The following is a 14,203-nucleotide window of genomic DNA, read 5'->3' on the forward strand; positions in this document are numbered from 1 at the left end:
GACTGAACTTATATAATTAACTTCAGAAGCTGGACTATTCTTTTCTGTATCATAAAAGGAAACATTGTTTCACTGATGGTGACAAATATGTTCTTTAAGAATAAATTTGAAATTTTTTGAAAGAGCCAAAAGTTATCAAAGATCAATTCTGGTGAATTAAGAGAGCAAGACAGTATCTTCTTTGCTAAAAGAGAAGATACAGTATGACTGGGAAGTAGTGGCACAGTTTTGGATTAAAAATACATACTTATTCCATAATTTAAAGGACAAGATTCATTTGGGTATATAAATATGTAGCTACATACAAATACCCACAAAGTGATGCCAAAAAAGGGCAGTTTTTATTTCACACTTTCTTGAGCAGCAGAAGCCACATTGCCTTTCCTACTCCTGCCAGGCCAGAGAGAGCTATAACAACAAGTAAATGCTTTTACTTCCTATAAGGAGAACCTAAACAGAGCAGGGCAGAAAAAGTATTCAAAGAGGTGATTTGAATATGAAGATTTCCCATATTTGGAAAAAATCATATTTTTTCAAGATTCAAGAAGCCTACAGATTCAAGAAGCTAAGTGAGCTCTAAACAGGATAAACTCAAAGAAATCTATACCAAGACACATTATAATCAAACTTCTGGACATTAAAACAAAGAAAAAAATCTTTAAAAGTAGCCATAGTGAAATGCCACTTTATCTATAGAGAAAAACAATGTGAATGATGGTAGAGATGCTGACTTTATTTTTATGGGCTCCAAAATCACTGCAGATGGTGACTGCAGCCATGAAATTAAAAGATGCTCACTCTTTGGAAGAAAGGTTATGACCAACCTAGACAGCATACTAAAAAGCAGAGACATTACTTTGTCAACAAAGGTCCATCTGGTCAAGGCTATGGTTTTTCCAGTGGTCATCTACGGATGTGAGAGTTGGACTATAAAGAAAGCTGAACACAGAAGAATTGATGTTTTTGAACTGTGGTGTTGGAGAAGACTCTTGAGAGTCCCTTGGACTGCAAGGAGCTCCAACCAGTCTATCCTAAAGGAAATCAGTCCTGAATATTCATTGAAAGGACTGATGTTGAAGCTAAAACTCCAATACTTTGGCCACCTGATGCGAAGAGCTGACTCATTTGAAAAGACCCTGATGCTGGGAAAGATTGAAAGCAGGAGAAGAAGAGGATGACAGAGGATGAGATGGTTGGATGGCATTACCGACTCAATGGACATTGGTTTGGGTGGATTCAGGGAGTTGGTACTGAGCGACGGAACTGAACTGAATTCAAACTACATAGGCCAGAAAGAAGTGGCATAACATTTTCAAGGGCTGAAACAAAAGAACCACTGACCCCAAATTCTATATATTTCCAGTGAAAATATCCTTTAGGAATGAATGAGATTATAATTTTAAAATTTGGGGACAATGACCAACAATCTGGGAGTTTTCCCTTGGAAAATTGAGGGTAAACAGCAAGTCCAGGAGATGTACTGATACTTTGGAAAAACAAGGAGGGCACAGGTAAATAGAGACTCTTCCTTGGAGAACTGATTTAAGGATTTAAGGAAGGGTTAGAGAATAAGGAAATCTTGGGTATCCTGAAAATTGTACGTGAAGCCCATTTATAAACACACTTAGCAGTCTCAGTGCTCCAAGAGTTTAGAGGTTATTTGCTGGAAGCCAGGCAAAGGGGCAGTCTTTACTTTCGAATGATCCAAAGCCTACTGTTATTTCACGCAAGGCAAGCAAATACAACGTGTGGACCTTGTTTGGATCCTAATACAAAGCACTATAAAACAAAACAAAACAAATCTCTTCCTTTTAACAGACTATTAGGGTATAACTGACATACAATAGTATTAGTTGCTCAGTTGTGTCTGACTCTTTGTGACCCCATGGACTGTACCCCATCAGGTTCCTCTGTCCATGGGAATCTCCAGGCATGAATACTGGAGTGGTTTGCCATTTCTTTTTTCAGGGGATCTTCCCAACCCAGGGATTGAACCCAAGTCTCTTGCATCTCCTGAACTGGCAGGTGGGTTCTTTACCACTAACACTCCTGGGAAGGGTATAACTGACATAACAATAAATTGCATATATTGTACAGTTTGATCGGTTTTGATATATGCAAACACCTGTGAAGCTATCATCATAATTAAGATAATGAATACATCCATCACTCCATTCTTCTGGAATCCCTTCTTATGGCTCACTTCTGTCATCTAACCCCGGGCAATCACTTACCTTCTTTCTATCACTAAGTTTGTTTGTTCTTAGAGTTTTTTATAAGTGGAATCATACAGTATGTACTCTTTTGTCTGGATTCTCTCAGAAAAATTATTTTGAGATTCATCCATGTTATTACTATACATAGCATATTTCTTTTTATTGCTGAATAGTGTTCTGTTGATTTTATTGATACATCTCAGTTTGTTTTTACCTCAATTTGTCCATCACTTTTTGTTTTCAGTTTGGTGATTAAGGGTTATGAACATTCAATTGCAAGTCTTTATATGGACATATGCTCTCATTTCTCTTTGATAAATAAATACCTAGTCATATGGTTGGTATATGTTTAACACTTTAACTAAAACTCATGATAGGCCTAAATGTAAAACCAAAAACAACAAAAGTTCTAGATGAATACATGGAGGAAAATCTTTGTGACTTTGAGTTAGGCAAAAATGTCTTGGATAGGACAATAAAACATTATTCATAAACAATAAAAACTGATAAACTGAACTCCCTTAAAAGTAAGAACTATTCTTTTTGTAAAACATTGTTCATATAATAAAAAGGCAAGCCACAGACTAAGAGAAAATCTTCGCAAGTTACATATCTGATAATGGACTTACTTCAGAATATATAAAGGATTCTCAAAACTGAGTAATAAGAAAACAAAAAACCTCATTCGTAAAATGAGCAAAAGGTGTCAACAAACAAGATATATGAATGACAAATAAGCACATGAAAAGCTGACAAACATCATCAGGAAAATGTAAATTAAGGCACAATGAGATACTACTACACACCAATTACAATTTTTTTAATTTAACAATTATTGGCAAAGATGTTGACTAACAAGAATTCTCATAAACTGGTGGGAATGCCCACTTTGGAAAACAGCTTGCCAAGTTTTTTGTTGTTACTGTTGTTGTGAAATTTTGACTTTGAAATAATTTCAAACTTACATAAAAGATAAGGCTTATTCAAAGAATTCTCATATATCCTCCACCTAAATCCCCCAGTGGTCGACATCTACGCTTGATTTATCATGCCTCTATTTTCTATCACTTGGGAGATAATAACCTATTACCCCTTAAGGTTTGAGTGTAAATTTCCTGAAAACAAGGACATCTTATATTTGATCACAGGACAACCATTCAAGTCAGGAAATTAACACTGATATAACACTGCTGTCTAATCCGCAAGACCCTCTTCAAATTTTGCTGATTGTTCTGATAATATCTTTATAGGTCCAGCATCCAGTACAGATTCTAATTTTAGACAGATGGAGAATTTTAAACATAAATTGGATATTAAATTATGCTAAACAATTTTTATTTTTTAGGGTATAAGGATAGTATTATGTTATTTTTATAAAATATCCTTATCTGTTAGCAATATGTACCTAAAGTGTTTATAGAAAGAATGATATGATATCTGAAATTTTCTTTGAGATTCATTCCTAGGGAGGTGTGTGTGTGTGTGTGTATTGGGGGCTGAGGCGAGGGGAGAAATTAAATAAGATTGGCAAGATATCTAAATTTGTTGAAACTGGGTGATGAGTATGGGCAGGTGATAATATTTCCTCTGCTTTTAATGTATGTGTGAAAATTTCCATAATTAGAGTATTGTAATTTTTTTAAGTGGAGAAAATGGAAGGATTTTAGGGATTGGAGTGATATGACCATATTTTTTACTTAGAAACAGTACTTTGGCTGCAATAGGAAGAATGGCTTAAAGTGGGGCAAGAATGAAAGCACTGACTAGTTTCCCAACTGCTGAAGTCATCCAGGGAAGAGATTATGGTGACTGAACCAAGTTAGTGTCATTGGGATAGAGTGAAGTGGATGAATGAAAAAAATGGTAACTCTCTCGATGTGCAGGATTACTCTTACTCGGGTTGGGTTGAGGAGGCGATGGTGCTATTTACCTAGACAGGCATCAATGGAAGAAAAACAAACAGGTCCCCCAGGGAGGGAAGATTTGAAGGGGCCTTTGGTCAGACTAGTGAGTATATAGATGACAACAAGAAAATTAAATAATGATTATTTAGCAAACAGTATATGGAGAAAGAAATGGCAACCCACTCCAGTATCCTTGCTTGGAAAATCCATCGACAGAGGAGCCTGGTGGGCTTCAGTCCATGGGGTCGCAAAGGGTCAGCACAACTGAGTGACTTAACAACAACAGCAACATAGGGGTAAGCCCAGATAGTGCTATCGTTAAAAAACCTGCCTGCCAATGCAAGAGACATAAAAGACATGGGTTCAATCCCTGGGTAGGGAAGATTCCCTGGAGGAGTAAATGGCCACCCACTTCAATATTCTTGCCTGGAGATTCCCATGGACAGAGGAGCCTGGTGGGCTATAGGGTCACAAAGACTCGGACACTACCGAAGCGACTTAACACAACACACATATGGGTAAGCAAGGTAGACAGAAGGAAATGTCACTTAAATCTAACTTGAGGTAATATGATATGATTATTCTAAATCAACATGCAGCATCAGTAGCCAACTGAAGATGAAATGCAATGACAAGGTCCAGGTTGACAGGTTATTTTATAAACTTGAAAAAATATGATTGGAGACAGGACACAACAGAGAGACCTCTTAAATTTACATCAAGCAAACTGGGCAAGCAATATAATTCTCTTCCTGGGAACGTTGCTCATAAGATGTCTGGGTAGAACAATATTTTTCAGTTGAAACTGCATGGTGGTACAGGGTGGGCAGATAGGGACTAATAACATGCACTACGATGTTGAATCTATGATTAAGGGGACGAGTGTGAGGGTATAAAACAGGGGCGAAGGAGTATTGGTCACAATTTTTACTCCTGGTCGTATTCTGGGAAGGCTTAAGGTGAGTCAAAGCGGCTGGAAAATCCATCAAAGTCTGACTCTTGTTTCGTCTCTTACCCTTGCAAGGGTAAAGGAGTTCCAACAGCCACTTCTGTTAGAGACTTATTTCGTGAAAACCATACCCTTTGGCATTATCATTCCATTCTGATTAATCTGATCTCTTGTTCCTGCAAGTTCCTCCGCTCAGGTTCTCCCGGGAAAATGTAGGCCAAACTCCCGCAGGTTCGCTCACACACCACAGCTGTTAGCACGCTAACAGTACTAGCTTGGAGAAGGAAATGGCAACCCACTCCAGTATTTTTGTCTGGAGAATCCCACGGACAGAGGAGCCTGGTGGGCTACTACAGTCCATGGGGTCGCAAAGAGTCGGACACGACTGTGAGCACACAGCACACAGCAGTACTAGATTAGTCTTCCTGCCAGAGGGACTCACCCCAACTCTGACCGGGCCCCCGACTCAGCGCCCGGCCCACATGCCCACTCCGGGGGTGGAGCTCCTGCTCCGATCTTTCTCGCTAGCGTAGAGCCCCTAACCTCATCCCTGACCCCGCCTCCGGCTCGGAGCCTCGCCCCAGGCCCGTCCCGGCTAGAAGCCCCGCCCACGATCCCGCCCCCGGAGTGGAGCCTGGGGCCCACCCGCTACCGCAAGGCCGTTCTTCCTGGCTCACCGCACTGCTATGGCCGGGGGCCGCGGGGCCCCCGGACGTGGCCGGGACGAGCCACCGGAGAGCTACCCGCAACGACAAGACCACGAGCTGCAGGCCCTGGAGGCCATCTATGGCGCCGACTTCCAGGACCTGCGGCCGGACGCGCGCGGACGGGTAGGAACTTGGCATGTCTGGTCGGGGCTGGCGTGCTGCGGCCCAGCCTCCCTTGGCGCGGCCTTGCCGGAAGCGAACACCAGACCCCAACTTCGGGTTCTGGAGTCCTTTCATCCCTCACAGTCCACCCACGCTCACTTTTTGTCCTTGCACCCGCAGCCGCAAGGCGGGTCTTCAGAACCCCTGCCTGGGACAAGTTCTCTTACAGCCTTTCCCCTAAATCGGCTCTGGTCTTACCTGGCCTTGCTTCTTATTCCCCCTGACGTTCCATAACATACCTGCCTCCTTACTGTCTTGTCTCCTTGGGTTTGATACAACAGCGCATTCATGCGGACCCATTGCAACTTTGGGAACGCTTTGAGGGCTCTTGCACAGATCTTATTGCCGTCCTTACTCAGAAGTCTCACCGTCCGGTATGTCTTCAGAACTGTTAGCCGTGTAATTACCCTGTACTCCTCTGGCATCCTCACTGTGTTGTGCGGTGTGGAGGAACTTTCCTCTGTGCCTTTCCTTCAAGAGTATGGAATATATTCTTCTTAGCTGTAATGAAGAGGGAGTGTGCTGAGTCCAAACCTTTTAAAATGGCATTCGGCTAAAATGCCAAAGGCATTTGGCTTCTTTTCTTTCTTTCTTTTTCTTTTGTCTGGAAATAAGTTAAGGAACATTTCAAGCTGCTGATACAGTTTTTTCCCTCATCCTTGAAGCATTATCTACCAAACTATTGTTATCTATAGTATTTTTTAAAAAGTAGTACCTTTCTTCATCTGCCTTTAAGTCTTGGCATTTTACAACATGCACTTTATCAGCACATGCAGGATTTGCTCAAGATCTAGGATCTTCGGGAGCTGTCAGGGCAAAACATTCCCCCTCTCACCCAATGTGTTCCTTCCAGGTGTTCAGAGTACAGTCCAGCACAAACCAAACCAAACCCTCATCCTTCAGGGAGCTTACTTTCCTAGTACTTAATTTCAAGAATTAAGACTGAAAGAGTAGAAATGTTAATATTCCCCTTATATATACTTAAAATAATAAGGTAACTTTCTGGTGATCTGGTAACTTCTCAGTTCCCTTGAGAACCAGGAAGTGTAACTAAAATATGTATCACAAAGTATACATTGGGACTCAATACAAAGCTCCTAAGACTTCATTCAGAGACAGTGTATTTAGTTTATACAGCTTAATTATATGGTCCTAAGACTGCAAGAAAACAGAAAAGGACAAGGAACTGCTTGTGGGGATACCGATAATCTCAATTTATGGCTGGTGGCCTTTGTAACAGGATAGTGTAGTAAATAAAACCAAGACTGTAATAGGCAGGTAGAAGAATTCAGATAGCTGTACCCTGAGGTACATGGGCAAATATGCTTAACACTTTGCTAGGCCCCACAAGCAGCTAATTGGTAGTCATAAGGATGAATCAGAAGGTAGTCATTCAACATGAAGAACAGACTTGTGGTTGCCAAAAGGGAGGGGATGGGGAAGGGGTAAACTAGGAGTTTGGGGTTAGTAGATGCAAACTATTACATACAGAATGGATAAACAACAAACTCCTCCTGTATAGCACCTCCTGTATATTCAGTAGCCTGGGATAAAACATAATGAAAAAGAATATAAAGAGTATATATATGTGTATAACTGAGGTCACTCGGCTGTACAGCAGAAATTAACACAACATTGTAAATCAACTATACTTCAGTTAAAAAAAGTTTAAAAAAGTTAAAAGAAAAGAATGTAATCATTCAACAGTTACTTTTTACTTGCCAGTCTTTAGGGGAAGATTATTCAAGTCCACAATCCTTTATCCAAACCCTGAGGCTTGATAGGTTTCAGAATTCAGAAGTGTTTGTGTTCATGTCCATGTGTGCACATTCCATACTTATCTGGTACCTCCCTCAATGGCTTCCCTGGTGGCTCAGATGGTAAAGCGTCTGCCTCTAATGCGGGAGACCCGGGTTCGATCCTTGGGTCGGGAAGATCCCGGAGAAGGAAATGGCAACCCACTCCAGTACTCTTGCCTGGAAAATTCCATGGACGGAGGAGCGGGCTAGGCTACAGTCCATGGGGTTGCAAAAAGTGGGACACGACTGAGCAGCTTCACTTCCTTTCCCTCAATGTCTGGAGCAGCATCCAGAATTAAGCACAGTGAAACGTGTGAATATTCAAGTGTTCACCCTCAATGGGATGTATAAAGACTATTAATAGCCTCATGTCAGTTCAGGCCAAATTTGCTGCCAGTAAATTCAGCTCAAGATTATTTACCTGTGTAAACTTTAATTTCTTAAACATCTGAAGTTTTTTAAACTTCTTTTTGGGAGATGTATTATAAGGTAGAGTTTGGTTTAGTAGCATATATATATTATTAATAAACATTTTGGGAATACATGCTAAAAATTGTTTTACATACTAAAGTTTGGACACTCACTGCTAGTTTAAAATAGAATTTCCTCTGAAGTTATAAAAGTATTGTTAACTTAATTATCTTGGCTACTTTTCTGTCAGCCAAAGGCCTGCTCATTTATAATTTGATAGCTAATACCCCCCTCCTAAAACCGTTTTTCTGTTTCTGGGCCCACCAGTAGTATATAAGTACTTCTTTACCTACATATTCACCAACATTGTAGACGTCCGACTTTTTCATCTTTGCCAATAAATAGATGAAACATGTTTACTTCTTTAGTTATACGTTATTAGGACCGCCTTTGTCTGTAAGCCATGGTTTTTTTTCTGTGAACTTTTTGATGTTGTTTATTTTTATACTCTGTTGTCTATTTTCTCATTCATTTGTCAGAGCTATTTATATCTTGAGGCATACCATTTATATGTTAATTTATGTGTTAAGAAAATTAGCATTTTAGGTTATTATATTGAAAATATTTTTCCCTAACAATTATGCATTTTGATATTTAGGTAATTTATGCAATTTTTAAAAACTTACAGTCAGTATAGTCAAAATGATCTTTTTTTCTTTATTGTTGTTACATGGTCCCTGTGGTTTGTTTTTTCCCTGCTCCAGTGTTACCAAAAATGAATTCTTCAAGGCTTTCTTTTAAATCTTTCATGACATTTTTAAAAGCTTCCTTCAACTTTTTTAAGTTCTTACCTCTGAGCATGAATCTTTTCCACTAATGTGAAATGCCACCTTTGCATTGCATAAGAGTAGACTGGCTTCATAAGGATCAGTTTAGTTCAGTTCAGTCACTCAGTCGTGTCCGACTCTTTGTGACCCTGCAGACTGCAACACGCCAGGCTTCCCTGTCCATCACCAACTCCTGGAGCCTACTCAAATTCATGTCCATCACATCAGTGATGCCATCCAACCATCTCATCCTCTGTCGTCCCCTTCTCCTCCTGCTTTCAATCTTTCCCAGCATCAGGGTCTTTTCCAATGAGTTGGTTCTTTGCATCAGTTGGCCACAGATTTGGAGTTTCAGCTTCAGCATTAGTCCTTCCAATGAATATTCAGGACTGATTTCCTTTAGGATGGACTGGCTGGATCTCCTTGCAGTCCAAGGGACTCTCAAGAGTCTTCTCCAACACCACAGTTCAAAAGCAGCAATTCCTCGGCACTCAGCTTTCTTTATAGTCCAGCTCTCACATCCATATATGACTACTGGAAATACCATAGCTTTGACTAGACGGACCTGTGTTGGCAAAGTAATGTCTCTGATTTTTAATATGCTATCTAGTTTGGTCATAGTTTTTCTTTCAAGGAGCAAGCATCTTTTAATTTCATGGCTGCAGTCACCATCTGCAGTGATTTTTTGGAGCCCAAAAAAATAAAGTCTCACTGTTGTTCACACCTACATGCCTACTGCCTGGTAAACAGCTCTCAATTTTTGTTTGGTTGTTTGCTTAATATACGCTTCCCTAGTTGCTCAGCTGGTAAAGAATCTGCCTGCAATGCAGAAGACCCTGCTTCCATTCCCAACTGTATTTGGGTGTATTTCTTGACACTGTATCCCAGAAATCTATTTAGGTTCTGTCACCATATTGCTTTCATTACTGTAGATTTATAATCAGCTTTAGTATTTAATGTAGTCATGATTTACAGAATATTCCTGACTAATTTTACTTTGGTTTTTCATTACAAACTTTAGAGTCAACTTGCCTGGTTAAAAAAATTACACTGGCATTTTTACTGTAATAATGTTGTTATTGTTGTGCAGTCACTAAGTCCTGTCTGACTCTTTGTGACTCCGTGAACTGCAGCATGCCAGGCTTCTCTGTCCTTCACTGTTACCCTGAGTTTGCTCAAACTCGTGTCCATTGAGTCAGTGATGTCATCCAACGATCTCATCCTCTGTTACCCCCTTCTCCTCCCACCTTCATTCTTTCCCAGCATCAGGGTCTTTTCCGGTTAGTCAGTTCTTCGCATCAGGTGGCCAAAGTATTGGAGCTTCAGCTTCAGCATCAGTCTTTTCAATGAATATTCAGGATTGATTTCCTTAAGGATTGACTGGTTTAATCTTGCAGTTCAAGGGACTCTCAAGAGTCTTCTCCAGCACCACAGTTAGAAAGCAACAATTCTTAGGTGATCAGCCTTTTTTATTATGTAGCACTCACATCCATACGTGACCGCTGGAAAAGCATAGTTTTGACTAGACGGAACTTTGTTGGCAAAATGATGTCTCTGCTTTTTAATACACTGTCTAGGTTTGTCATAGCTATTCTTCCAAGGAGCAAGCGTCTTTTAATTTCATGGCTTCAGTCACCATCAGCAGTGATTTTGGAGCCCAAAAAAATGAAATCTGACACTGTTTTCACAGTTTCCTCATCTATTTGACCTGAAGACATTGGACCAAATGGCATGATCTTGGTTTTGTGGATGTTGAGTTTTAAGCCAGATTTTTCAGTCTCCTTTTTCACCTTCATCAAGAGGCTCTGTAGTTCCTCTTCACTTTCTGCCATTAAAGTGGTGTCATCTGCATATCTGAGGTTGTTGGTATTTCTGCCTCTGCTGGCAGTCTTGATTCCAGCTTGTGCTTCATCCAGCCTGGCATTTTGCATGATGTACTCTGCATATAAGTTAAATAAGCAGGGTAACAATATAGAAGCCTTGACATTCTTCTTTCCCAATTTTGAACCAGTCCTTTGTTCCATGTCCAGTTCTAACTATTGCTTTTTGTCCTACAGACAGGTTTCTCAGGGATATTCCCATCTCATTAAGAATATTCCACAGTTTGTTGTGATCCACACAGTCAAAGGCTTTAGCATAGTCAATGAAGCAGAAGTAGATGTTTATTTGGAATTCTCTTGCTTCTTCTGTGTCCAGCATATGTTGACAATTTGATCTCTGGTTCTTCTGTTTCCAAATCCACTTGTACATCTAGAAGTTCCCAGTTCATGTACTACTGAAGCCTAGCTTGAAGGATTTTGAGCATGATCTTGCTGGGATGTGAAATGAGTGCAGTTGTATGGTAATTTGAACATTCTTCAGCAGTCCCTTTCTTTGGAATTGGAACGAAAACTGACCTTTTCCTGTCCTGTGGCCACTGCTGAATTTCCCAAGTTTCCTGGTGTAATGAGTGCAGCACTTTAACAGCATCATCTTTTAGGATTTGAAATAGCTCAGCTGGAATTCTGTCACTTCCACTAGCTTTGTTTAGTAATGTTTCCTGAGGCCCACTTAACTTCACACTCCAGGATGTCTGGCTCTAGGTGAGAGAACACACCATCATGGTTATCTGGGTCATTAAGACCTTTTTTTGTACAGTTCTTCTGTGTATTCTTGCCGCCTTTTCTTAATCTCTTCTGCTTCTGTTACGTTCTTGCCGTTTTTGTCCTTTCTTGTGCCTATCTTTGCGTGAAATGTTCCCTTGGTATCTCCAATTTTCTCATAGATCTCTAGTCTTTCCCATTCTATTGTTTTCCTCTATTTCTTTGCATTAGTCAGTTAAGAAGGCTTTCTTATCTCTCTCTCCTTGCTGTTCTCTGGAACTCTGCTTCAGTTGGGCGTATCTTTCCCTTTCTCCTTTGCCTTTCATTTCTCTTCTTTTCTCAGCAACTTGTAAGGCCTTCTCAGACAACCACTTTGGCTTCTTGCATTTCTTTATCTTGGGGATGGTTTTGGTCATCATCTCCTAAACAACTTTACAAACCTCTGTCCGTAGTTCTTCAGGCATTCTGTCTACCAGATCTAGTCCCTTGAATCTATTCATCACCTCCACTTATATTACCTGTATTTAATTTGGGGAGAACTCAGATTTGAATATTTTAGTGTTTGTTTAAAATGGAGTCAGAGTTATTGAACTTTAAGGAATCTAGCAGTTTGTTGTTTTTTTGTGCTTGGCCATTTGACAAATAGGCAAATGCTTGAGAACAGAAGATGAATGAATGAGCTTGGTGATTTTTATAAGGTCGGTTACAGAAAGTGACTGAGAGCTTTTACTATCATTATTATTTTGTTTTTGGCATCTTTACAGACTTAAAACTAAAGACTTGCCCAGCTTATCTAGCTTTCACATGTTACTTTATTTCTAGATTTGTTGGTTTTTTTACGCAGACTAATTTCTTTCCTACATTACAGGATATGAGAACAGAAGCAAGTAATAAACATGGGGCCATGCTGAACCAAGTCTTGTCATCAAAATTTAAGGGGGATTTGACTAGCAGGGTCTAGATAACAATTCTAGACCAAACACCTGAAAGTGGTTTGAATTGTGTAGCTTGTTTTATATGCTTGTGGAATAAAATACATAACATAAATGTACTAACTTAATTTTTAAGTGTATGGTTCAGTGTATTTACGTGGTTAATTGAAAATTGTGTTAGTTTTTCTTTTTTTTAAGTATAGTTGATTTATAATGTTGTGCCAGTCTCTGCTGTGCACCAGAGTGACTCAGTTTTACACATAGATACAGTCTTTTTTCAAAATTCTTTTCCATTACGGTTTATCCTAGGAAGTTGGATATAGTTCATTGTTCTAAGTAGGACCTTGTTGTTTATATAATAGTTTGTATCTACTAACCCCAAATTCCCAGTCCATCCGTCTCCCTCTTGTGTTAGTATTTTTAATTAATTTCCCAAACCTTGTCCTCACTCTGCTGCTCATCTTGTAAACCAGTGAATTTTAATCACAGGCTGTCACTAACCCTCATGCCTTGGAACCAAAAGTTGTGCTCCTATGTGGAATGGCCAATAAAATTCTTTTTAATAGTCTTGTGGCTCAGCAGGTAAAGAATCTACCAGCAATGCAGGAGACCCAGAAAACGAGGGTTTGATCCCTGGGTCTGGAAGATCCCCTACAGGAAGAAATGGCAACCCACTCCAGTATTCTTGCTTTAAAAACCCCATGGACAGAGGAGCCTGGTGGGCTATAGTCCATGGGGTCGCCAAGACTCAGACACGACTGAGTACATGCACATCCTTCATTACGGTACTTTTAGCAGAAATAGACACACGCTTATACTAGTTTATTTTGGGGTGAGTGTGAGGAGGTACCCAAGAAAAGCATATTGAGACTGAGAAACTGGGGTTTCTGCTGGCTGGGCACTTCTCCAGGTGGTGTGCACTGTGCTGAAAAGAGGGTCCCCCAGGTCAGTGTTGCTAGTCCTGTGGATGTAGTAATATACTTGGGGTTTATTTCTTGAAGAGCTAATGTCTTTTTTTTAACTCTGGTGGTAATTAGTCTAGAGTATTACCTTTCATATTTTAGGACTGAGTTTGTATTACTCATTCACATTTTATACCTTGAGGATTTTTTTGACTGTTTTGTAGTATTAAAGGGCTTCCCATGTGGCCCAGTGGTAAAGAATCTGCCTGCCAGTGCAGGAGATATGTGTTCGATCCCAGGGTCAAGAAGAACCCCTGGAGAAGGAAATGGCAACCCACTCAAGTATTCTTGCCTGGAAAATTCCATCAACAGAAGAGCCTGGTGGACTATAGTACCAGGAGTTGCAAAGAGTCAGACACAGCTGAGCAACTGAGTACATGTATAGTGTTATACTTCAGATGAGTATCCAACTTCTTGATCTCATTGAAAAGTGTTTTACTCATGTTTTATTATAATGTGGCCTTCTTTCCATGACTGCTTCCTGTCACTTATATTTTCAATCTTCAAAACAAATCTTTTTCCTCATGTAGAATTTTGTGTATTTTGTAGCAATACATTCTGCATTGCTTTCCTCTCATTCCATGCTCTCAAAACAATTTATTTACCCTTTACTATGTATTTTTCTGTCTACAGATTTTTTTTCCAGGAATTCATTATTTCTTTGTGCAGGTTAGGTCAAAGATTTTATCAACATTAAATTCTAATGACAGTTTGTCTTCTAAAGGCATGGAAGATGCCCTACCCAGTCTTAA

General features: G+C 39.9%; 1 protein-coding gene across 3 annotated transcripts in view; it reads left to right on the forward strand.

The window, feature by feature from the left end:
* The first annotated feature begins 5,687 nt into the window (after nucleotides 1-5,687).
* EIF2AK4 (eukaryotic translation initiation factor 2 alpha kinase 4) overlaps nucleotides 5,688-14,203 on the forward strand; it is a 97,300-nt gene continuing 88,784 nt past the window's right edge. For all 3 annotated transcript variants that reach the window (XM_010847933.1, XM_010847934.1, XM_010847935.1), the window contains exon 1: nucleotides 5,688-5,899. In XM_010847933.1, the coding sequence (XP_010846235.1) occupies nucleotides 5,756-5,899 (144 nt within the window). In that variant the 5' untranslated portion in view covers nucleotides 5,688-5,755. The remainder of the gene's footprint in view (nucleotides 5,900-14,203) is intronic.

The sequence above is a fragment of the Bison bison genome, unplaced genomic scaffold (genome assembly GCF_000754665.1).
Source record: "Bison bison bison isolate TAMUID 2011002044 unplaced genomic scaffold, Bison_UMD1.0 scf7180017864259, whole genome shotgun sequence".
Taxonomy (NCBI): domain Eukaryota; kingdom Metazoa; phylum Chordata; class Mammalia; order Artiodactyla; family Bovidae; genus Bison; species Bison bison.